Source organism: Lepus europaeus, chromosome 17 (assembly GCF_033115175.1).
Source record: "Lepus europaeus isolate LE1 chromosome 17, mLepTim1.pri, whole genome shotgun sequence".
Taxonomy (NCBI): Eukaryota; Metazoa; Chordata; class Mammalia; order Lagomorpha; family Leporidae; genus Lepus; species Lepus europaeus.
This window is the reverse complement of record NC_084843.1, coordinates 83145442-83170643: the sequence shown is the minus strand read 5'-3', so window position 1 is coordinate 83170643 and position 25202 is coordinate 83145442. Positions and strand designations below refer to the sequence as shown.

General features: G+C 39.1%; 1 protein-coding gene and 1 pseudogene across 1 annotated transcript; one reads left to right on the top strand and one right to left on the bottom strand.

Annotated features, from left to right (window-relative positions):
- Window positions 1-850: 850 nt before the first annotated feature.
- Window positions 851-15811, bottom strand: LOC133775851 (vomeronasal type-2 receptor 116-like). The gene is given in 6 exon segments (XM_062214334.1): window positions 851-1764; window positions 3890-4013; window positions 5133-5360; window positions 7843-8649; window positions 10997-11288; window positions 15753-15811. Coding segments are annotated over 6 exon segments (2424 nt in total).
- A 4111-nt stretch (window positions 15812-19922) lies between these two features.
- LOC133775704 (N-alpha-acetyltransferase 50-like) lies at window positions 19923-21022 on the top strand (annotated as a pseudogene).
- Window positions 21023-25202: the final 4180 nt, after the last annotated feature.

The following is a 25202-nucleotide window of genomic DNA, read 5'->3' as shown; positions in this document are numbered from 1 at the left end:
CTCTCTCACTATCCACTCTGCCAGTCAAAAAAAAAGAACTATATGTATGTATATTATACCATGTCAAAATAATTAAACAGTGATGCTTTATAATAAATTATTTTAGATAAGACAGTGTGCACATAGAGGAATACTGCATGATCAACTGAGTCTAACCATGAAATAAACAATTCTGAATAAGACAGAAGGAACAGAACATAATCATATGAAACTTAGATATTTTATAATAAACATTTATGCTTCCTATAAATTGATAAATAAAATGGGAATTAATTCAGGATCCAAAATTTTAAGGATAGTCCTTTAATATAAAATGACATTTCTCTCTAACCATAATGGTAATCTGATGTTTTTTTACACATTGACATTTTATTTTATTTCAAAAAATGTATAAGCTCTGTTACTTACTGTGACAGGTGCAGAGACACATCCAGAAAAAGGTTAATAAAGAGACAGACATACACAGAGGTCTACCCTGTGCTGATTTACTCCTCAATAACACAAATTGCTAGGATTGGTATGAGCCAAAGTCAAGAACCAATGAATTAATACAAGTTTTCCTCTTGGGTGACAGGGACTCAATTCCTTGAGCCATCATCATTGCCTCCAAGGGTTTACATTATTCAGAAGCTGGTCAGGAACAGGGGCCAGGAACCAAACTCAGATACTGTAATGTGGGATATGGTCATTATAAAATTGTTAAGACTAAATTACCACATTTAATGAAATTTTTAAAAGGGAGAAATTAGCTTAATTAACTTTAGTTACTTTATAGTATCTGAGTGCTACTTTAATGTGGGTTTTTGGTTACAAACTCTGAGTATGTGATACACACCCTTGAGAAAGAACTTCAGAATATCTTAGAACATTTTCTGTTGTTAAAATATTTTAAAGTATTCATCTCAGGTCTCATGAGAATAATGTAGCACTTGGGGACAAATATGCAGCCAAGGAGCCCCACACTGGAGGCCAAGATGGAGAAGATCTCCACAACCACCATGACCTTCCCTTTGGTGCTGTGGTAGACAGGGAGGAAGGTGACCCAGACACTGCAGAACACCAGCATGCTGAATGTCAGGAACTTGGCTTCATTGAATGTGTCAGGAAGATTCCTGGATAGGAAAGCCACGGTGAAGCTCCCCATGGCCAAGATGCCCAGGTATCCTAGGACACAGTAGAAGGCAGTGACTGAGCCCTTGTTGCACATAATGATGATGTGGCCATGCTCAGAGTGTGCATCTCTGTCAATAAAAGGAGGAGCAGTTCCCAACCAAATACCACAAAAAATCAGCTGGATCATGGAGCAGATAGGAATGACAGAGTTAGAAGCTCTTGATATCAGCAACTGCCTCATCGTTCTTCCAGGTTTCATAACCGTGAAGGCCAGAATCACAATAATTGTTTTGGCCAGCACGGTGGAAACAGCCACTGTGAACACAAGACCAAATGTTATTTGCTGGAGGATACAAGTGGCTGTGTTGGGGCGGCCAATGAAGAGTAAGGAACAGAGGAAGCACAGGAGGAGGGAGATGAGCAAGATGTAGCTGAGAGACCGGTTATTGGCCTTGACTATGGGAGTATCTCGATGCTTCACGAAGACACCCAAAACTGCAGCTGTGATGACAGAGAAACACAGGGCCATGCAGGTCAGAGCCATCCCAATGGATTCCTCAAAAGCTAAGAAGGTCACCAGCTTGGGGAGGCAGCGATTTCTCTCACTGTTTGGGTACTCGTCCTCTGAACACTGAATACACTGCTCTGCATCTGTGGAAAAGACTCAGTGTTTCAATTTCACAAATTCTTATTTTTTCCCTGTTGTGAAAAATGTGAGTACAATTTTGCAACGCCTTTGTGAGTACAGACTGCCTCTGATGTAAAATCAGTACATACTAGAGCATGTTAATTCACTCCTTACTCAGGGAGAATGTCATCTTCAGATATAATCAACACACCACTCAAACAGGGTCTTTGGCAAATGGGGTGATAGGTGGACCCATCTTATGACTCAGTTTTATCTCTGAGGACATGGATCCTCTCAATCTTTTCTTCTACTGTCTGCAAAGTATTTCTCATGGGAAGTCTCATATTGCCTTGAGTTAGGATATTTGTCTAGGGTAATCAGATTTAAGGGTTTCCTTAGTCCTATTCAGATGGATAAATAAGTTGCCTAGACCTTCTAGAACATCTTTTTATCAATCATATGCTAATTTCTAGAATTTTTTGTAAACTGCTTGGCATCTGGTAGACTAGACCTTTGTCATTTTACATTTTCACTTCTCTAGATTCCTCTAGTCATTTTTTCCATATAGATATTGAAAGGCTATGACTGAGTAGAAGACATTCGGATTTGAATGCAGTCGTGTTGGTTTTATATAATGATGTTGAGAGTAAATATTATTTTCACTAACTTATCCAAGTTAAATTGTACTTTTTAAATTTTCCACTCATTAATCACTGAAAGCATGATGAGTTGTTAACATTTTTTGTAATGTGACACATCAGAATAACTTGAGGCCTGCACACCATATTGTCTCTCTTGAAACATCTCACTTCTGCAGTAACATCATGAAAGAAGTCATAGACTATGTCTCAACAAATATACATTTCTCTGTTTCAATTACATTTTATTTAAACACATAAATCAGTATTCATTTGCCTACTCCTGCCATAAGGGTCTGACTCAGTTTTTAGGGGTGGTACTCATGCAACAATACTGGAGGTCATTAATTTTTGATTATGTTCATACCTGAAAATGTATCTTTTCTCTCTGAAGTGATTGAATCAATGTTTCTGTGCAAAGATTATGGTAATTGAGTAGCACTTTTGAGAATTTAAAACATTACAAGCTCTATTTCCTGTATTTTGAACAATGGAAATATTTTCCATTAGGCCTAGTACATTTCTACATTTTTCAATAATTAGGTTTTTGATACATAATTCCTTAAATACTTATTGAAGATAAAAGCTTAAAAGAAGCTTAGGGATACCAAATTGTCTTTTATTAGGATGTTACATTTCCTGGTTTCATTTTTTTTCTTTCCCTTACTGCATTATTTCAACAAAAAGCCAATGTTGTGGTATTAATTATTTGTACTTAATACAATGCATCATGTTAAGTTTATGGTGCAAGAGTAATGTTTCCTGATACTTTTTTTTTTATTTTTGACAGGCAGAGTGGACAGTGAGAGAGAGACAGAGAGAAAGGTCTTCCTTTTGCCGTTGGTTCACCCTCCAATGGCCGCCGCGGTAGCGTGCTGCTGCCGGCGCACCGCGCTGATCCGATGGCAGGAGCCAGGGGCTTCTCCTGGTCTCCCATGGGGTGCAGGGCCCAAGGACTTGGGCCATCCTCCACTGCACTCCCTGGCCACAGCAGAGAGCTGGCCTGGAAGAGGGGCAACCGGGACAGGATCGGTGCCCCGACCGGGACTAGAACCCGGTGTGCCGGCGCCGCAAGGTGGAGGATTAGCCTAGTGAGCCGCGGCGCAGGCATGTTTCCTGATACTTTGAGTGCACTAGTTCTTCTTAAAATACTTGTTTCCAGCTTTCTAGGTACATATAGATAACTTTGATAATTACATATTCTCATTTCATGATTAGACTTTTGCATGGTTCAATAGATGATTTCAAATTAGGATTATCTCTAACTGAATGTTTACTAACATCATTTCCAAAGTTGAGTTTAATAGGCTGAGTACTGCCAAAAAACTGCCTACATATACTGGAGTGAGGAAGTGATCATAAAGTAGATAAATTGAAAAAAATGGATGAGAGTGTGTTTTGAGAACAGTGATATTCTATGATCCTACTGAACATATCCTTGGCTTCCTTTTTATTTTTTTTAACAGTAAAGACAGTGGAGTTTTCAATGGGGAAGTTATGTATTTTCTACCTGTATGATTAGAAATGTCTCTCTCTGGACAAAAAACACATGTGTAACAGCAGAGAGGTTTTCCTTCCTGTGGCACTTTTCTGAATCCAGGAACACAGCTCTGGCTACACACAGATTTGGGAGTCTGGGGAGAAAAGAGAAGCATTTGCCATGATTTTGCACACCATCAGTTACTTTGACAGGATGTCAATATTTCTCTCCTCACAACAGAAACTTGACCTGCAATTTTAGGTTGCCAGGACATCTCCTCACAACCCATATTGTGTTGATATCGTATAATCCAGGTTTCTATGATCGAGTTTCCTACTTTATCAACATTTTGCCAAATATTATGAAGGTGCCTGATTACATTAATTTCATAGATGTCCACCCTCATTCTGAGTATTTATCCCCTCGTATTGAAGCATTTCATTCAAAATATTTTCAGTGAAGATTTTTATGTTGTAACGAAAGATTTTTATGTTGTAACGATTAAGAGAACTTGAATGTCTGAGTGTATTTTCACCATGTTCTCACTTGTGTTTGTATAGAAGATTTTATATTGCCCATAAAAGGATCATAAGGATCACATGTACACACACTTTTGAATGTACTCAAGACAAAATTGAGATTGTGTTGTAAATTATGGATTGTGTTTTACTTCTGGGCTTCTTAGCTTAGAGAGAGCATAGATTCCTGAAACTACTATCATTTGGGATGCAAGCAATGATGTTATATAAATCATACAAAATATTGCCTGGAATAGTCCAGTTGTGGAAAGATGACAAAAATCATGCTCAAAGCTTTGAGATGTATATACGACAGAGATTGAAGACTGAATGGCATGCACAATGAAAAATGAAAATTGGAATAATATATATAAAGAGGTAAAAAAGTCAACTCATAATTTAATTATGTTCATAGTGCATTAAAACAATGAGTACCTGCATCATATATGATTAAAGATTTCAGAAGATAACATATTTAGTATCTATATGTGTATATTTTTATCTCTATTCATTAATTTTGTGTATTCTTTTTGCTCAATTGCTGTATGAATAAATATGACTCAACCAAAAAAGTAGCATATACATAATTACAGTTTCTATACACATCAGCTCAGAATATGAGTAATACCATATATTTTGAACCAGAGATTGTGAAATGAGAATTATATCCTTGTTTAAAAGCATCACACTTATTCTTGTCTCAGTAATCTATTCAGATCATCCAGTATGTGCTCAACATTGATACAGAATCTTACCTCTTTGAATGCAAGAGGCCATTCTATCATCTCTTCACTGATGACCAAGACTTGGTCACGTGGACTCTTGGAGGAAAACTCCCCAACTTTAACCAACAACTGAAGACCACCAGGAAAATTTCCAATGTTCTGGACATCATACTGTGCCATACGGTCTCTTGTTTCATGGAAGGATATGTCATCCCCAGCACTGCTAGTAAATTTTATTTTTTAAAAAAATGGATGAAGCTGAAGGAAAAACATAATTGGAAAGAGGGAGAAAATTCAAAGGAGTGTCAGGGAGTGCAAATGTACTAAATAATCATTTCCCTCCTCCCTAACAGCTTTTGGATTTTTATAGAGGCGTGGGTTTTGTTTGGGTTGTCAGCATCACATAGGTTCAATTTGCAGATGATTTTTAACTTCAAAAAACCCAATAGAGAGTATTTATTCGAATCAGAAAAATTGTAGGATGTGTCCCAGAGGGTGACTAAGATATGGGATCTTTTGCAAGCTTCTTCATGGAATTTTGGTTGAGACTTTGTGGAAACTAACCCTAGCACTTCCATATGGGCACCACACAGAGTTATATGTTAAATACCTTCATTGTGGTGGTGGTATAACAGGTATAGGCATATGTGTATGCCATTTAAAATTTAATATAATTGAATTAAATAACAATGTCTTTCAGTTAGGTTAATTAGAAATCCATGCAAAGATTTTTATAATAAATATTTTCTAAAAATTGGATATTGCTGATAGTTTAGGTAGGTCCAAACTTATAAAATTCTATGATTTATATGTCCATATATTATAATATTTAGTTTGAATTAATGAACAGGGTATTTTTCTTTCTCTCTCTACCCATAGAGTGTTTTATGTAGAAAATAGGCATATTTTTTGATGTTACATAGTACATGTATAACCAAAAACAAAATTTCAAAATCTGTTGGTGATAGTTAGGATATTATTAATGTGTGTTTTCCTTTACCTTCTGAGTCTCATGACACATGCTATGGGATAAAATTAATGTCTTATTCTTTAAACATCTATTATATCTTCATTAAATTAGAGTAGACAAATCCCAAATAATCTATACTTTATATTTGAAAGACCACTTGACAAAGTCACTTACTTTTCTTTTTTTTTAAAGATTTATTTATTTACTTGAAAGTCAGAGTTACACAGAGAGAGAAGGAGAGGTAGAGGTAGAGAGATCAGTCATCCATTTGCTGGTTCACTCCCCAATTGGCTGCAATGGCTAGAGCTATACTGATCTGAAGCAAGGAGCCAGGAGCTTCTTCCGGGTCTCCTATGCAGATGCAGAGGCCCACAGAATTGGGCCCTCCTCACTGCTTTCCCAGGCCATAGCAGAGAGCTGGATGTGAAGAGGAGCAGCCGGGACTAGAACCGGTGCCCACATGGGATGCTGGTGCTTCAGGCAAGGGCTTTACCCTGCTGTGCCACAGTGCCAGCTGCAGTCACTTACTTTTCAAAGTGACATCACAAGCAAAGCACAAATTGTATATCAAAGATGATTATTATATGTGAGCATAGAAATTATATGTAGAAGTGCTCTTCATGGTATGAATTTTTACATATGTCTATTTTCCTTTATACAGTCTTTAAATTTATTTGATTGGTTCAACAAATTTGATAATTTTTTTTCCCTTCTATGTGCAGGCAGGAAATTCTAAATATATTTTATAAATAAGTAATGGATTCAAATATACAGGCCTAAAATCCAGACAAATTAATCTGTAACCCAAGGGGCATACCTTGTGCTTAGGTATATCCTCAGTGTTCTCATAGTTAACAATAGGGTGACAGTCTTTCCTAATGGTTGCAGATTTTCTAAAAGTAGTCATGCCTAATAACACTTGATTTCTCAAAATCAATATAGGTATTATATGGAATCCATTTATATTTTCCCCAAAAAATTTATCATAGAGGAAATAGTACACAGTGTTATGTATGTATGTATGTATGTGTGTATATACACACATACATATTCATATATGTATAGGAAATAGTTGCTGTGAGATATGGCCCACAGGCCATATTTTCTGGTTTTGCATGCATTCCAAAGAAAAGTATAGTTTTGATCAGGTTTTTCTTTTATGCTTTGTCACTAATTGTATTAGAATATTTTACAGCATATCACCCTCCAATAAAATATTGTTATAGGGGCCGGCATTGTGGCATAGCAGATTATGCTTCCACCTGAGATGCTGGCATCCCGTATGGGCACCAGTCTGAGACCTGGCTGTTCCAGTTCTGATCCAATGCCATGTTAATGTGCCTGGGAAAACAACAGAAGGTGGCGCTAGTGGTTGGGTCCCTTAACCCATATTGAAGACCCAGAAGAGGCACTAGTTCCAAGGCTTTGGCCTGGCATAGCCCCAGCCACTGGGACCATTTGGGGAGTGAATCAACAGATGGAAGATTCTCTCTCTCTCTCTCCCCTCTTCTTCTGTCTTTCCTCTTCTCTCTGTAACTATTTCAAATAAATAAAACATAAATCTTTAAAAAACATTGTGATGTCGTTGCAGAATTTAAATTCTTAGCCCATTGTCAGAATTCTTCAAATACAAATAATAATTACAGTGATATCAATAATTAGAGAGATGTGAAACAATATTTTCTACTATTCTGGATCCTAATGTATGACATAAAAGCAATCAGATGCCATCAGGTGCTCAATACATGTCCTGTTCTGGGGTATATTTACCTGCCAGGGAAGAAGCATAGGCTGGGCTATATCTCCTGGGGATCCTGATTCTGCTTTCTCCAAAAGCATGTTATGAAGGACATGGGCAACTGCATACACTGCATTGTAGACCAAATAGCTGGAGTCAGATATGGTCATCATGTCAATGTCTCCAGGGAAAAACTCAATGGAAGCATTTGGTGGGCACACTCCAATTTTTCCACAAAGTGACCCAGCAGGTAAACAGTTAAAAATGTGGAGCCACAGTTTACTGAGGTAGAAGTCTTCTGGGTACTGGGAAGGGTTCACTGTCTTTAGGAAATGTTTGAAGCCAGGGATTTCTCCCCTGTGGGGAGAAAATGAGAAGCCTCCATGCAAAGAATGTAGCATGTGGTATGTCTCATGTACGACAATATCCCACTTTGCTGCCATGACCCACACCTTTCCTGTGGTTAAAAAGTACGGTCCTGCAATGTCCACATTGATGAGGCTCCTTACTTCTCCATATAGTATATGGACATTTGCAGATGAACTTCTGAGCCTGGTCATGAAACTGATATCAGTTGATGCAAACATTCTCTTAGTATCAGGGAGTTTCACTTCAAAGGCCACACAGAGACCTTTCTTTATCATCTCTGCTTTGAGATCTCGAAGGAACCACTCTCCTTTCATATCATCAGATACAAAGAGTGCCACCCACGTCCAGCCAAAATGCAGCAACAAGGAGATCATTCCATAAACTAGAGAACTATCATTGATAGCCATCTGATAGAGAGATGGAAACTGGTCTTTGTCATTTAGCATGGGATCAAATGGGCCATATGTTAGCTGAAAGCAAAAATATAATTATCGTGACTATCATTTCAGTGGTATATGGAATTATCTCTGTTGGGGAGGGTGAAAGATATTTGTTAAAGAGAAGTATGTGAGCAGAATATTATTGGGTGCAAGGAGACTGCTGTGGAGATAATGCAGTTCTCTCATTCTACACACAGAAAAACATTCCCAAAGTCAACCACTTTTAGAAGAAATTAATTCATCATTCATAATATTAAAAATGCATGAGATCCCTATGTGTTCTTAATGTCCTGCAGTGGGAATGCATTTACTTTGGGTGCAGTATCACTAGGATAGTTGTCTTTTCCGTATTCTCACCCTGTGTGACTTGTGGACCAGAGCCTGCTCCCTCAGCAACCAGTATGAGATGTAAACTCCAATAGAGAAATAAATCTTTAGTGCATTATTCTCTTAATACTTTGGAGTTAACTTAGTTTTACACCATAACATAATTTGTTATGAAAAACACAATAAATTGCCATCTTTGACTTTTCATAAAATAGTTTTCAAGCCCCACATTCTCCTATGCTGCTTTGATCTGTGTTTGGCAGTAATATGGACGTCGGAAGGCAGTAGTGGTGGCTTGATTTAATTAAGTTACTTGTACCCATATGGGAGACCTGGATTAATTTCCTGCATTCCAGATTCTGTGATAGCCAGCTAAATAAGCATCATGGTATTTGTTGAGTAAACTAGTTATTGCAATGTTTCTGGTTGCCCTTGTCTTTCTACTTCTCAAACAAAAACAATTTGCGATATGAGGAGTTATAAATGAAACATTTGCTGTTAGACCTGTGAATCTGCATTGGTAGATGTTAAGTCAGAATTGGGTAGACAGTCAATGAACACTACTCTAACTACTTAATCTCAATCACTCCTTACTATCTTTGGGGAGATCTGATTTCCAATGTTGTATTTTTTTTCCTTGTTGGTCTCAACATTTTATTTTTTTAACTTTTATTTAATGAATATAAATTTCCAAACTACAGCTTATGGATTACAATGGCTTTCCCCCCATAACTTCCCTCCAACCAGCAAACCTCCCCTTTCCTGCTCCCTCTCCCCTTCCATTCACATCGATTCATTTTCAATTCTCTTTATAGACAGAAGATCAGTTTAGTATATATTAAGTAAAGATTTCAACAGTTTGCACCCACATAACAACACAAAGTGAAACATACTGTTTGAGTACTAGTTATAGCATTAAATCAAAATGTACAGCACATTAAGGACAGAGATCCTACATGAGGAGTAAGTGCACAGTGACTCCTGTTGTTGACTTAACAAATTGACACTCTTGTTTATGGCATCAGTAATCACCCTAGGCTCTTGTCATGAGTTGCCAAGGCTATGAGAATGGCTCACATTCAGAAATCTACCAACAACAGATGCTGGAGAGGATGTGGGGAAAAAGAGACACTAATCCACTGTTGGTGGGAATGTAAACTGGTAAAGCCACTATGGAAGTCAGTCTGGAGATTCCTCACAAACCTGAATATAACCCTACCATACAACCCAGCCATCCCACTCCTTGAAATTTACCCAAAGGAAATTAATTTGGCAAACAAAAAAGTGGTCTGCACCTTAATGTTTATTGCAGCTCAATTCACAATAGCTAAGACCTGGAATCAACCCAAATGCCCATCAACGGTAGACTGGATAAAGAAATTATGGGATATGTACTCTACAGAATACTATACAGCAGTAAAAAACAATGAAATCCGGTCATTTGCAACAAAATGGAGGAATCTGGAAAATATTATGCTGAGTGAATTAAGCCAGTCCCAAACTGACAAATATCATATGTCCTCCCTGATCAGTGACAACTAACTGAGCACCAAAGGGGAAACCTGTTAAAGTGAAATGACACTATGAAAAATGGTGACTTGATCAGCCATTGCCCTGACTGTTGATGAACAACTTCAATGTTGCCTTTAAGGGAAACCAGATATCTAGGTCTTTGTGTCTCCACACCTAACAATTTTTTGCTTGTGGATAACTCTGTAGATAGACCATCCTAGGATAGAATATTCCCCTTTGATATGGATAGCTCCTTTGAAGCACAGAGCTCTGAGTGTTCTACAGTCAATATTCCTGGATGGATGTATTGGCACTAGAAAGTAATCTGAGTGAAGGATCTCCATAACCATCTCTCACTTCCTTTCTTACTCTCCTTTCACCTGTTAATAATTTCACAATGCTGGAGATTCCTGAGTATCTATTTTAAACCATGGTGGGATGTGTACAGTTGGCTTCCACATTTCCCATTCATCAGAGGTGAGAAAATGGTAACGAGGGAGATTCAAATATTTCTCTACAGAATTCACAGCACATTTACCTGTGGGATTTTGTAGAGCTCCAACAGTGTTCCAATTTCAGCAGAAAATGCTGCTGTACTTCCAGCAATAATTGCAACTGATTTTTCTTGTGTCAGGCAAGTGTAATTAGGGAGAAGTATATAGTCTCCAGAAAGCCAACTCAGAGTGCTCCACAAGGTGAACTGGTCACTGGGAAAGGCATTGTAGAACTGGAAGCCCAAAGACAAATTGGGGAGTAGGTGGATGTCTTTATTGATCTCCTGGATGGCAAAGTGAAGGGTCAGCACATACTGGTAGTTCTTCCACAACCACCTAGGTAGAGGGGCAGCATTACAGAGAAGGGTCAGATCATGGACTTTAGGGAAGACCCCCAACCAAGCCTTGAAATTGCAATGGGCATACTCAGGCTTCCATTCAGTGGTCCTCCAGCCCTGGCACATTGAGATGCAGGACTTAGGTTCCCAAGGTCTCTGGAAGATCTTGAAATGGCATTTTGATTCCTGTGAAAGTGTGTTATGCGTACACTCATCTTCATTAATTCTTTAGAAAAGTCTCTATTTATCAAAGTGTGGGAACTCATCTCTCCTTAAAGACAGGAACTAAGGTGAAATCATTTTTTATTTTCTTTTTGTTCTTGGATTGGTTTAAATGATATCTATGTTGCTAGTTGTTCAAACACTGGGGAGTGGTATCCTCTCTAACCATACTGAGTCATTTTTCAGGGTGACAACCTAAAATTTTATTTGGTATTATATCAACTCCTGGGGAATGCAGATTTGCTAAATTACATTTACCTTGGAAATAAACGTTTGATTCAGGACTTCTAATTCATTGTTAGAGAACTCATGACATTCATTTAGTTTATATTTTTTTCTCTGTGTTGAATTATCCTCATCAACTCACATTTTACACTTGAAGGTTCTCTGAATTTTTCTAGGTATCTTCACCAAAATCATGAGAATTTAATAATAGTGGCCAGCACCATGGCTCACTTGGCTAATCCTCTGCCTGCGGTGCCGGTACCCCGGGTTCTAGTTCCAGTTGGGGCACTGGATTCTGTCCCAGTTGCTCCTCCTCCAGTCCAGTTCTCTGCTGTGACCTGAGAAGGCAGTGGAGGATGGCCCAAGTGCTTGGGCCCTGCACCTGCATGGGAGACCAGGAGGAAGCACCTGGCTCCTGGATTTGGATCAGTGCAGTGCGCCGGCTGGAGCGGCCATTTGGGGGGTGAACCAATGGAAGAAAGACCTTTCTCTCTGTCTCTCTCTCTAACTCTGCCTGTCAAAAAAAAATTTAATAAGAGCAATCACACTCTATGTGTCCAAGAAAATGTGCATCCTATCATTCTCAGAATGATTCTTTTGTTTTTTTTTTCCCTTATATTTGGTCTGGGTATCTTCTAATTTTTTATTTTCATCTATAATTTGAATTTATTAAAACTCTTATTTTTTTACTAGCACTTTTTTAACTTTTATTTAATGAATATAAATTTCCAATGTACAGCTTATGGAGTACAATGGCTTCTCCCTCCCATAACTTCCCTCCCACCAGCAACCCTCCCCTCTCCCGCTCCCTCTCCCCTTCCATTCACATCAAGATTCATTTTCAATTCTCTTTATATACAGAAGATCAATTTAGTATATATTAAGTAAAGATTTCAACAGTTTGCACCCACATAGAAACACAAAGTGAAACATACTGTTTGAGTACTAGTTATAGCATTAAATCAAAATGTACAGCACATTAAGGACAGAGATCCCACATGAGGAGCAAGTGCACAGTGGCTCCTGTTGTTGACGCAACAAATTGACACTCTAGTTTATGGCGCCAGTAACCACCCTAGGCTCTCGTCATGAGTTGCCAAGGTTATGGAAGCCTTCCAAGTTCGCTGTTCAAGGTAGGAAACTAACTCTATTATGAAGGAATCTGTAGGATGCACAATTTAATCTTTAGACCTTATAAAAGAGATGGCTAACATTTTTCTGTAATAGCATAGCCAAAATAAGAACTTAAATAATAATCTCATAGCTAGATTTACTTCGCCATCAGCGAAGTAAACAGTAAGCAGAAAAAACCTCCCTTTCAGACCAAAGGGAAAGAAAGTTTTAAAGTGAGAATATAATTTTCCTCATGGGCATTGTCTACCTTAGAAAAACTACTACAGAACATGCCTGTGACTATAGACTTGTAGTTTAGGCCAGCAAAGATTAGAGATGGGACTTGGGCACTCCCTTGACTTGCATTCTCTGGTCTGCTTTAACAGAAACCAGGAGGAAAAGAAAGCTAGGCATCAGAAGCAATGGATGGCAGGCCTATTAATGGCTGATCTGTACAGTGATCTGCCCTCAAGGAGACCCAACAGGCCAGTCCACTGCAGTGGCTTTCAATGTGGTAAGCCTGGGCTTCAGCAGAAGTCAGCTTGTGAAGAGCCCTGGCAGCTCTGCCAAGAGTTGGATCGCTAGAAATGGACCTGCCCTGGAGTCGAAGGATGCCCAGGTCAGAGCCACAGATCTTATTGGCTTTAAGCTGAAAAGCCCTTCACTCAGCCCAACTTCCAAAGTGGCCACTGTAGCTGAGGGGACGGCCAAGCAGGGTCAGCAACATTGCAGGCGAAACTGTAAATTTCTTGTTGGAGATGCCACCTGCCTTTACCTGGCCAGCTCTCCTCCCAGGCCAGCTAAGTAATGAAAGTCAACAGGGTGCCTTCCCCCAGGTGGTTCACACCTCCCTTAGGATGTACCCCATGTGAAGAGATAGATAGGTCTGGGCCTCTTAACTTACAAGGCCTAAAGCCCAACAGATTATTATCAAGCCCCTTCTATCAGGTTCTATTTGCCTCTCAATCAGAAAACTTAATTGTAGCTTAGACAGAACCTTTCTTAGCTCCTCTAATAATGACTCTGTCCTTTGTTCTAGACCCTATCTAGTGCACTTGGGCCTCATTCCTTTGTAATCATAACCTCTACTCTACCACCAATGGCTTTACTCCCAACCTGTGTGTACTGATGGTCCTCTTCCCCACTTAATGCTGTATAATTGTTCAGACCTGGTAAATGCCACTCTTAGGATCATTGGTTACTATCCTCACCCTATCTTTTATGACCTTGTCTAAAACTCTTCTTAATAAATTTTGTCATGCTATACATATTTATCCAATCATACTTTATTTCACCTGCATTGACTCTCATGTTTTATTGGGATTAATAATAATGTGTGATGAAATTTGTATTAAATTTTCATGAAACATTTTTATGTAGTTCCCAATGACAGAGTTTTTTATTTAAGAAAAATTAGTTTTTCTATTGTAACAAAATCTCATGTATATTATTTCTACATATGGAATTTGAATTTTTCTACTTTTGATTAAAGAAATGTTGCCTTTATATAACTACTTGAGCCAGAAAGATTTTTAGTTTCTATTGCAATCTTGTTATACCCTAAGTATATCCAGAGCAAAAGTTAGACTATTGAGAACCACCCAGTGTTTAATTTAATTTAGTTGAAGGATAAATTAATATCATTAGTAGTTTTATCTTATTGTGATGATTTTTCTTTTTATAGGAAAAATTTTTATTCTCCTCTATGCTACTTGTAGCTCTTGCTGTCAACAAGAAGAAGATGAACATAATTCTTTATTTCCCTAGTACAAGCATGCCAGGTGTTAAACTTTTGATCCTGTACAAATATGATAGAAAATCTGTAGGAATTATCAGCTTCAAAGTGCAATTTGTAGGATTATTTTTCTATTTTTTTTGACAGGCAGAGTGGATAGTGAGAGAGAGAGAGACAGAGAGAAAGGTCTTCCTTTTTGCCGTTGGTTCACCCTCCAATGGCCGCTGCGGCTGGTGCATCGCGCTGATCTGAAGCCAGGAGCCAGGTGCTTCTCCTGGTCTCCCATGCAGGTGCAGGGCCCAAGCACTTGGGCCATCCTCCACTGCACTCCCGGGCCATAGCAGAGAGCTGGCCTGGAAGAGGGGCAACCGGGATAGAATCCGGCACCCCGACCTGGACTAGAACCCGGTGTGCCGGTGCCACAAGGCGGAGGATTAGCCTGTTAAGCCACGGCACCGGCCGGATTATTTTTCATATTCTACTAAAACCCTGTTATAGGTTGCGTTGCTAGTATTCGTTACTACTATTTCCACTACATATAATAACTTTAACCTAACAAAATGAGGAATTCTCCAATTACCATGATCCTCATTTCATCTTAACAGAAATTCAGAATATAAGAAATTTTCATCCAAGATCTAGAATATAGCATTCCTTTCTTTTATTACCTGCAGAGTTTCTAATGAGAATTCTGCTGTTAGACTATTGGATTTCCTTGATACATAGCTTTACATGGGTAAGGTCTCTACAGCGTCCTGCTGCTCTTTCACTGTAACTGTTGGCTCTGTAGGTCTAGGAACCACCTATGCCTTTCCTGCAGGGTCTGATGAAGCCTCTGTCTCCATTCCACTGCTACAAGCCCATGGTTGCCAGTACACAGTCTCAGCATAATCTGTGTTTTTACTTTGCTGCATGGATAAGATACCTATTTGTTTTGCAGATCCAGGGTTGTGACTGTTAGCATTACAATCCTCAAAGTTTTCTATGTAATCTTCAGAGTCAGGGGAAATCTTGTCTACACTTCAGAGTTCCAGACCGACACATGTCAATCCCCACAATGACCTGTATTCACTCTTTAGGAACTGAGCAATGTCTCCTTTTATATTTACAAGAGATAGGGCTGAGGATTTTGGTGCTGTAAGTCCCACTGTTACTACTCAATATTACTTCCCATTCACATCACTAAGTTTCAGGTCCACAACTATCAGTTCCAGAAGCACTTGCATCACTCGGGCTTGTCTGGTGACATAGTAGGACAGCCCTTCTAGTGCATAACAGACTAGGAATGTGGCTACTGTCACCACAAGCCCTAGTGAAAATTACATACAAGTCTCTGGGGTCTGAAGACACACATCTTTGGAAGCTCTCATCCATTAGAAAGTATAACCACTACCTCAATGAACTGCAAGAGACAGGACCATCGTGGGACTCAGAGAATTACTGATATTGATTAGACCAGAAAAGATCCTTTGGAGGTTAGAGTACCTACAAATAAAATCAAAGAAATGACACAAGTGGAACCATGTTTTCCCATGAAAGGTACTTCATAAATTAGAAACTGTTCAGTTACATGTGCAGATGTCCATGTAGGTACATGATGCAAGTGAAGAGGCAAAGAAGCATGGCACCTCCAAAAGAACAGAATAGCTCTCCAAAAGTAGATTCTGATGTGAAAGAAAGCTATGATTTCCTTAAAAATAGTTCAAAATAATGATCCTAATGAATATTAATGAGATAAAAGCAAATACAGATAGTCAACTCAGAGAAACAAGGAAAACTGTGCACAATATGAATTACAACTGTGAAATGGAGAAAAAATAATTACAAAGAGTCAATAAGAGGGGCTGGCACCATGGTATAGTGGGTAAAGCTGCCGCCTGCAGTGTCGGCATCCCATATGGGCACCGGTTCGTATCGAGCTGCTCCACTTCTGATCCAGCTCTCTGCTATGGCCCGGGAAAGCAAGAGAAGATGGCCCAAGTCCTTGGGCTCCCACAGCTGTGTGGGAGACTGAGAAAAAGTTCCTAGCTCCTGGCTTCTGATTGGCACAGCTCCAGCCATTGCGGCCATCCGGGGAGTGAACCAGTGGAAGACCTCTCTCTCTCTCTGCCTCTCCTTCTCTCTGTGTGTAACTCTGGCTTTCAAGTAAATAAATAAATCTTTAAAGCCAGATTTTTTTTTAAAAAAAAAGAGTAAATAATAAATTTTGGAGATAAAAGGTTCTATCATACAAATTTAAAAAAGGACAATTGAGAAATTCACCAACAAAATAGGCTAATTCAAAGAAAGAATTTCTGATCCTGAGAACTTGAAATTTGAAATAAGAAAGGCAAAAAGAAAAAGAAAATATCTTTTTTTGAGGGTAGATTTTATTTTATTTTTTGAAAGTTTTTATTTAATGAATACAAATTTTCATATGTAGAGCATTTAGGGATATAGTGTTTCTTCCCCCTATTCCTGCCCTCTCACACCCACTCCCATCCCATCTCCCACTCCCTCTCCCATCCTGTTTTCCATTGATTCATTTTTAATTTTTATGTATGGAAGACCAACTTTAGACTAAGTAGAGATTTTAACTATTTGCACCCACATAGACATACAAAGTATAAAGTATAGTTTGAAGACAAGTTTTACCACTGATTCTCATAGTATACCTCATTAAGGACAGATGTCCAACATGGGGAGCAAGCGGCTCCTGTTGTTGATTTAACAACTGACACTCTTATTTATGATGTCAGTGATCACCTGAGGCTCTTGATGTGAGCTGCCAAGGCTGTGGAAGCCTTTTGAGTCCACAAATTCTGTCAGTTTTTAGAAAGGGTCATATACAAAGTGGAAGTTCTCTCCTCCCTTCAGAGAAAAGTCCTTCCTTATAAGAAAGTATCTTAAACAAAGAAACCTAAGGAACATGTGTACTAGGTGAACAAATATTCCTATTGTGGTGAAGTCTGAAGGAGAATAGACAGAAAAGGACACTGAGAAACTACTGAATGAAACAATTGTTGAAAACTTCCTAAGTCTTGAAGGAAATATGAACAACCAAATATAGGAAGCTCAAAAGACCCCATCCAGAGTCAACAAATATAGGCTTTCTACATTGGCAAAAGTCAAGGTGAGTGAAAGATCCCCAAAGACAGATGAACATGTCAAGTTATGTATCAAGGAAAATCTAATAGTCTAACAGCAGAATTCTCATCAGAAACCCTACAGGTGTGAAAAGAATGGAATGACATATTCAAGATCATGAAAGAAAAGAACTTTCAATACTACATCTGGCAAAACTATCTTTTAAAAGTAAAGCAGAAATAATACTTTTGCAAGACAAGTAAAAGTTGAGAGAATTCATAACCTCCAGACCACCCCTAGAGGAAATCCTGAAGGGAGCCCTACATTAGAAGTAAAAGGATTGCTTCCCAGAACAAGGTGGGTGGATGCTGCAGATGTGCTGTGCACCACTGATGAATTTTGTCTGAGAAAGGACTTTATGGTCTGCCCTAACTTTGAGTCTGGGCTGGAGAGCTGGTGGGAGACAGGGTGCATAATTGGCATGAATGGAGGGTGTGTTTCTACCCTCCTGGACCCCCACCAAAGCACCAGACTCAGCTTGCCAAGTGGAGCAACAACTGACTTCTGCTGGGCAGGTGGCAGGCTCTGAGAATTGGATGCCTTGCTTCATAAGTGGGGAAGACTGCAGGGAAAAGAGAAGGTCCCCTGAATGCTATGACTATGGGAATCTTGTAGCCTGTGACTGTAGGAATCCTTTTATTGTGTGAGTTCTACATAGGCTGGGAAACTCAGAAGGGTGTGGAATGTGACTGAGTCCATGGGCAATCACCCTATCTGACTCCAGAAGCACAGAACTTCCTGAGTCCTTGGGAAGGAACTCCTGGAGAGCTCAGCAATGACATTACAGAATACATAGATCCTTTGTGTGATTTGTGTACATGCATGGGTCATGCACACAGGCATAGTTAGCGCACTTTCAGCACTTGGTTCACCTTGATGTAGAGAAGGATTGAGGCTGTGAACACACCAGCAGCATGATCACACCCTCTCCCTGCCGGTGCCAGGGGATATCTATGATACCCAACTTGACTCTTGTCTCACCCAAAAATTCTAGCCAGAATACCTAGACCCCACCCAGCTCACACACTGTATATCTACTGAAGGAGCAGGAATTCCATTAAGCCACAGAGGTACATTTACAAAAACAAAGCCCTCAGAGGAGTTACCAATGAAGGTTTCCCCAGATGCATCAAAAATAAATGTAGAAGTACAAGAAGAGTGAACAAAGAAGAAAATATGACTCCCCAAAGGGAACAAAATAATACTTTAATGTTAGACTGTGAAGACTAGGAGGGATATTTACAAAAATAGCCATATGAAATAATTACCTATGAGTAATAATCTTGAACAGAAAAGTACTAAATTCTCCAATTAAATGAAACAGACTGGCAAAATGGATTAAAAAACACGATCCATCTATGCTGCCTACAAGAAACACATATCACAAAACACACATACACACAAACTGAAAATGAAAAGACAGAAATGAGATATTCCATGAAGATGGCAATTTAAAAAGCAGCAATGGCTATAATAATATCAGACAAAGTAAATTTTAAGAAGGTAACACTTAGACTCACAAAATCATTATGCAATGATTAAGGGATCAGTTCAACAGAAAGATGTGACTATAGTAAATGGCTATGCACCAAATGCTAAGGCACCCAGCTATTCAAAACAAATGTTAATGGATCTAAAGGGAGATAGACTTAATACAATGATAATAGAAGACTTCAACTCCCCACTTTCAACAAGGGACAGATTACCTGGACAAAAATCAACAAAGAAACAATAGAGCTAATCTACACTATTGAACAAGTGGATCTAATTGATGTCTACAGAACATTTCATCTCACAGCTTCAGAATCACATTTTTTTCATCAGTGCATGGAACATTCTCTAGGACAAACCATATGCTTGATCATAAAACGAAGTTCAGCAAATATAAAAAAAAATTGAAATCATACCATGTATCTTCTCTGAGCACAAAGGAAAAAACATCCATAAAGTAACAAAGTAAGAAACTCCGGGCCCTGATTGCATGTGTGGAGGCGTGCAGGTACTCTCATGGTAGCGCACCTCCTACCCCATCTAGAGGCTTACAGCCCTCCTCAGTTCTTCTGGTCTCTATCACTGACTCATTTCCCTTCTGTAAGTGACTAAGTCAGGTTGTGGGGTTGAGTGGCCTTATCCTAGGGTTCTGAGAGCTCTGGGAAGCAGTAATGATGGCACTGATAGAGGCAGAAACAACAGTCACAGCAGGCAAGGATGATGAGAGGCTAGATCGAGTTGGGAGATATGATACCACACATTATTATTATTATTATTATTATTATTATTATTTTAAGGATTTATTTGTTTGACCTACAGAGTTACAGAGAGAGAAAGCAAGAGAATGCGATATGTTCCATCTTCTGCTGCCTCCCCAGGCACAATAGCAGAGAACTGGATCAGAGGTGGAACAGCCATGTCTTGAACCAGTGCATATATGTAATGCTGGCACTGCAGGTAGTAGCTTAACCCACTGCATCAAGTGCTGGTCCCTACACCACACAATATTAAACAGTTGGAGAGAATGAACTAAGTCATATTTCCATCCAGCTACAATGACAAGATCTACAAGGATTTTATGGAGGCTGGAGAGCTATCAAAATTTGCCCATTTCAATGATATTGCAGATGTGACATGCTGTAGGGTAGATCATTCCCAGAATCAGAAGAGGCTTTTCATCATGACACTGGGATGTCTGACATTTCACTAAAGGAAAAAACGTAAAGGGAAAAAATGTTAAATCATGACTTAAGCATCTGTTTAAAAGATGGCATTTTTGATAGCATTTAATTTTATGTCCAGATCAAAAATGAGTCAGTTGACTTGTACAGGAAATTTGGCTTTGAGATTACTAAGACAAAGGAGAATTACCATAAGAGGATAGAGCCAGGGGCTGGCACTGTAGCATGGTGGGTAAAGCCACCACCTGTAGTGCTGGCATCCAATATGGGCACCGGTTTGAGTCCTGGCTGCTTTACTTCTGATCCAGCTCTCTGCTATGGCCTGGGAAAGCAGAAGATGGCCCAAGTCCTTGGGCCCCTGCACCCGTGTAGGAGACCTGGAAGAAGCTCCTGGTTCCTGGCTTTAGATCAGCACAGCTCCAGCCATTGTAGCCATCTGAAGAGTGAACCAGTGGATGGGAGATCTCTCTCTCTCTCTCTCTCTCTCTCTCTCTCTCTGCCTCTCTGTAATTCTGTCTTTCAAGCAAATAAATACATATTTTAAAAAAGAGGATAGAGCCAGAAAATAATCACACGCTACAGAAAAACCTCAACATCCCTTCTGGTCATAATGTAGATGTGCAAAAAACAGACAATTGAACCAATTACAAATGAACTTTAGTTTTCCTGCAACACCAGCATACTATGTTGAAGTACTTGTTGGAGTCTTGGCTGCTGCACTTCCAATCCAGCTTCCTGCTAATGCACCTGTACAAACAGTTCAGGATGGCCTAGTACTTGGGCTCCTATGTGGGAGACCAGGTTGGAGTTCTAGGCTCCTGGCTTCAACCTGGCCTTGCCCTTACCACTATGGCCACTTGGGCAGTGAGCCAATGGATAAAACTCTCTATCTCTCCATCTGTCATTCTGTTTTTACTCTAAATAAGTAAATAAATCAATCAATAAATTTTTTTCAAAAACAGAGTCACATGACTCTTATCTCACATATTTTTTATATGAAGATGGAAATCTGATTTATCAGCAAGTATTTGGTCAGTAGTACCAAAAACTCAATGAAAGAGCATATCCCAGGGTCCTAGAATTTTCCCTAATTGTGTGAGAAATACACAAACTTTATTAAATAAAAATTAGCATTTGTATATTACTTTATTACTTGCCATCCCAGAAACATTAGCAGCATCCCAAATACCCAAAACTGGATAAACAAACATGGGTTATGTACAGAAAGTGAGATTTAGTAGGCATGGAAACAATAACATCCATAAGTTATAGGAAAATGTTTTTTTATATACTATCAGATATGGAAGTCCCTTTGAGAAAGAATTGAGTCTGAGTACACATCAGGACTTGCCCAGGTATAGACTTAGAATATTCTAGGATGTGATAAACACTGGTGACTGTCCCACTTCTGTATAGAATGAGGATGGCTGGATATATCTTGGGTTGGAGGACAGGAGGCAGAATAAAAAATTTGTAGTCTAGATTTGTGGTATATATAATGCTTTCACCCTGTGCTCCTGAATAAGGCCGGTCCTTACTTTCCCCAAACAGAGTACCTGACATTAGAGATCCCTTCATCTTCAGATCATCATATCTTGTCTCCATATCTCTGAGCAAACACAAACAATCAGTAGCTACCACATATCCAGAGGATTCAAATGCATGAAATGTTTTACATAAAATGTTTCTATTTTATACTTTGGTTAATAGAGAAAATAAGAGATGAGGAAACTTAAAATGATACATCAAGAAGTGACAGGTAATGTGAAGGTACAGGTTAGGAATGACTACAAGACTGCAATTATTCCTCAAAAATTAGCATTCACCCTGTCATGTAAAGCAACCTGGTGGTGACAAGTGTCAAATTCCAAAAGAAACTGACAAGAAAAGACCAACACACTTAAACAGATGGCATACTGTCCCCCAGTCTCCCAGACACATGAGCAGGTAGTTTTCTTGAACGTTTGAGAATCACACTCCACTGTTGTAAACCAATAAGGTATGCAGAGACAGATTGCCTGCTGCTAGCCCATTCATCAAGCATAATTGCAGTAACCCAGTTACCAGCAATACATGCTACCCAGGTGTGAAGCCCAGAATGAATGCAGTTTCTCTGATGTTCTTGGAGAAATAAATCAGTAGGAACTCAGAGACAGCCAGCAACTACTTTTGGAAGATGATTCCCTTTCTTCTCATTTTCAGGATCAAGGAACCAAATACCTCCAGGAAGACCCAATTTTTGATTAATGGTGGGACAGGGTCTGTTAGGGTGGTAGATCTCAGACATCTGTGGCTTCTGTTTCAGGCACACTTGAACAATGACTATGTCAGCAGAGACAACAGAGTGAGCCCCTTGTTCCTAACATCGAGCTCAGCTAAAGTTCTCTGTGTTTCAGGATTCCTATGTACCCCTTCCATGAGTTCTAGCAGTAGGGATATTGTGGTTCCAACACTCTCACTCATTATAACAACACAATGCTTGATCAGAGATATCTTGTTAATGCAGCAGGCACAAAAATACTGATTATTCTCATCTGCCTCTAAAGGATTGGAGAACAAATAGAAAATAAAAAGTTGCGTATAGAGAAAGAAGATGGAGGATGTCAGCCTTCATTCACCTTCATCATCTACATTTCTCCCCCTCTTTTCACACTTTTCAGAATTCTCAAGAGGGATTGAAAATACACAGGCACAATCCTAGCTGCACATGTAGGCATAACCACACTTTACACTTACACACATCCTTGAACTTACCAAGATGCAACCACTTTATACTCAGGCTTCAGTAAAAAAGATAACCGGATAATGTCTCTTTCAACTTCCATGTAGTAAAGTGGGAAAAACACACCCAGCACAAGGTCTCCATTTCTGTAGACACTTGGCTTCAGGTATGTACGGCAGCTTTTTTCAGTGATGACCTGTGAAGTGTGTAAAGGGTATAGGAGTAGGAAGAAAAAAATCAGAGACAGTGACATGTCAATGTCTTCCCAAGCCATACCCAAAGCCTGCAGTTTCAGCTGAGATGAGGAGAACACGGGGATGGACCAATTATAAAGGCTCATCATGCAGCAGAGAAAATTAATCTCTTTGTAGGGCACAGCTAATTCTCAGCATTGCTGTATGCCCTCAACATTTACAAAATGTGTGTCAGTTTCATGATCTAGACAAGGGGACAGCAGCTAGAAGCAGAATGGAAACATTTATAAGGAAGATGCATGGCTGTGACCTTGCTCTTAATGTCCCTCTGATCAGAACTGCTCTGGCTTTATGTATTTTTTGTTTCCTTTCAACTCACCTATTAACTGAAGATCACCTGCCTGAGGCTTTTCACCTGTCACTCTCAATTATGAGGAGAAACACTTCAGAAAAACATGTTTTTGATTGCTCAAACCCTCTGGCATTTTTTATTTCATCATGGTCTGACAAGCCCTTGGGATCCACAGCATCCTAGGAGAGCATCTGTGTTACACTATGTGAACAAGGGGACAAAATCTGTTGTGCCAATAGATGGGTTTGAGGGATTTGGCAGATTTAGAAAGAACTGCTATTGGAATAAACAAACACTCAGTAATGCACCATTGCATGTGATGGTTCAACAACAAAATGACCACATCAGTCACAGATGACCCTAGGTGCAGTGCAGGAAGTTTCTTTATTACTGTGTCTAATAGGATAGCAATATTCTGCTAGAAAAATAGGCTTCATGATTTATAAGCAAGTGGGCTACAATCCACAGAGGGGTAGGAGTTCATTTTCCATATCTACCAATCTGTCAGCCAGAGGCTTTTGCCATACAAAATTCTGGAAGCACCATGCTCTCCACATTAATGGATTCAATATAAAAACTGAAAGAAAACATATTATTTTTCAATTATTTCCTGTTGTCATATCTATTTTCTCCTCCCTCTTTGTGAGAAAACAATCTCAATAAACTTTTATTACAGGTATATTTTCATTTCAAAATGGATAACTTTACATGGATTTATGGTTACAGAAGAATGACTTGATATTTGTACACTTGTAGACTGGTTCAGTCCAATTATTTGCCATGTGATTTACCTCACATCTTTATCATTTCCTGTACTGACAACACTTACAGCCTACTGTCTCAGCACTTTTCAATAACATGTTATTAACTGTTTCTCAAAACTGTGTTTCTCCTAATGTCTGATAGTTCACTTGAACTCATTGGCCTCGACCAATCTTGATCCTTGTGATCAATATCTCCTGACTTCCCCACCTCCCAGTGTTGGTAATCACCAAACTCTGTTTCTGTGGAATTGACATTGGACAATGTACACATGAAATGAAAAATGTACACATGACTGTACACTGTTATTTAATGCTATAACTAGTACTCCAACAGTATTTTTTCACTTTGTGTTGCTATGTGGGTGCAAACTGTTAAAATCTTTCCTTAATATATACTAAAATGATCTTCTGTATCTAAAGAGAATTGAAAATGAATCTTGATGTGAATGGAAGGGGAGAGGGACTGGGAAAGGGGAGGGTTGCTGGTGGGAGGGAAGTTATGGGGGGGGAAATCCATTGTAATCCATAAGCTGTAGTTTGGAAATTTATATTCATTAAATAAAAGTTAAAAAAAAAGAAAAATGTACACACGAGTGAGAACAAAGGTATTTCTCTTCTTGCACTTGGTGTATTTCATGTAACAGAATGTCCTCCAAGTTCATCCATGTTGTCAGAATTAATAGGATTTCCTTCATTGCTAAGATTAAAAAATATTCCATTGTGTGTTTGTGTGTGTGTGTATGTGTATTTATATATGTCAGGTTGCCTTTATACACTTATCTTCTGA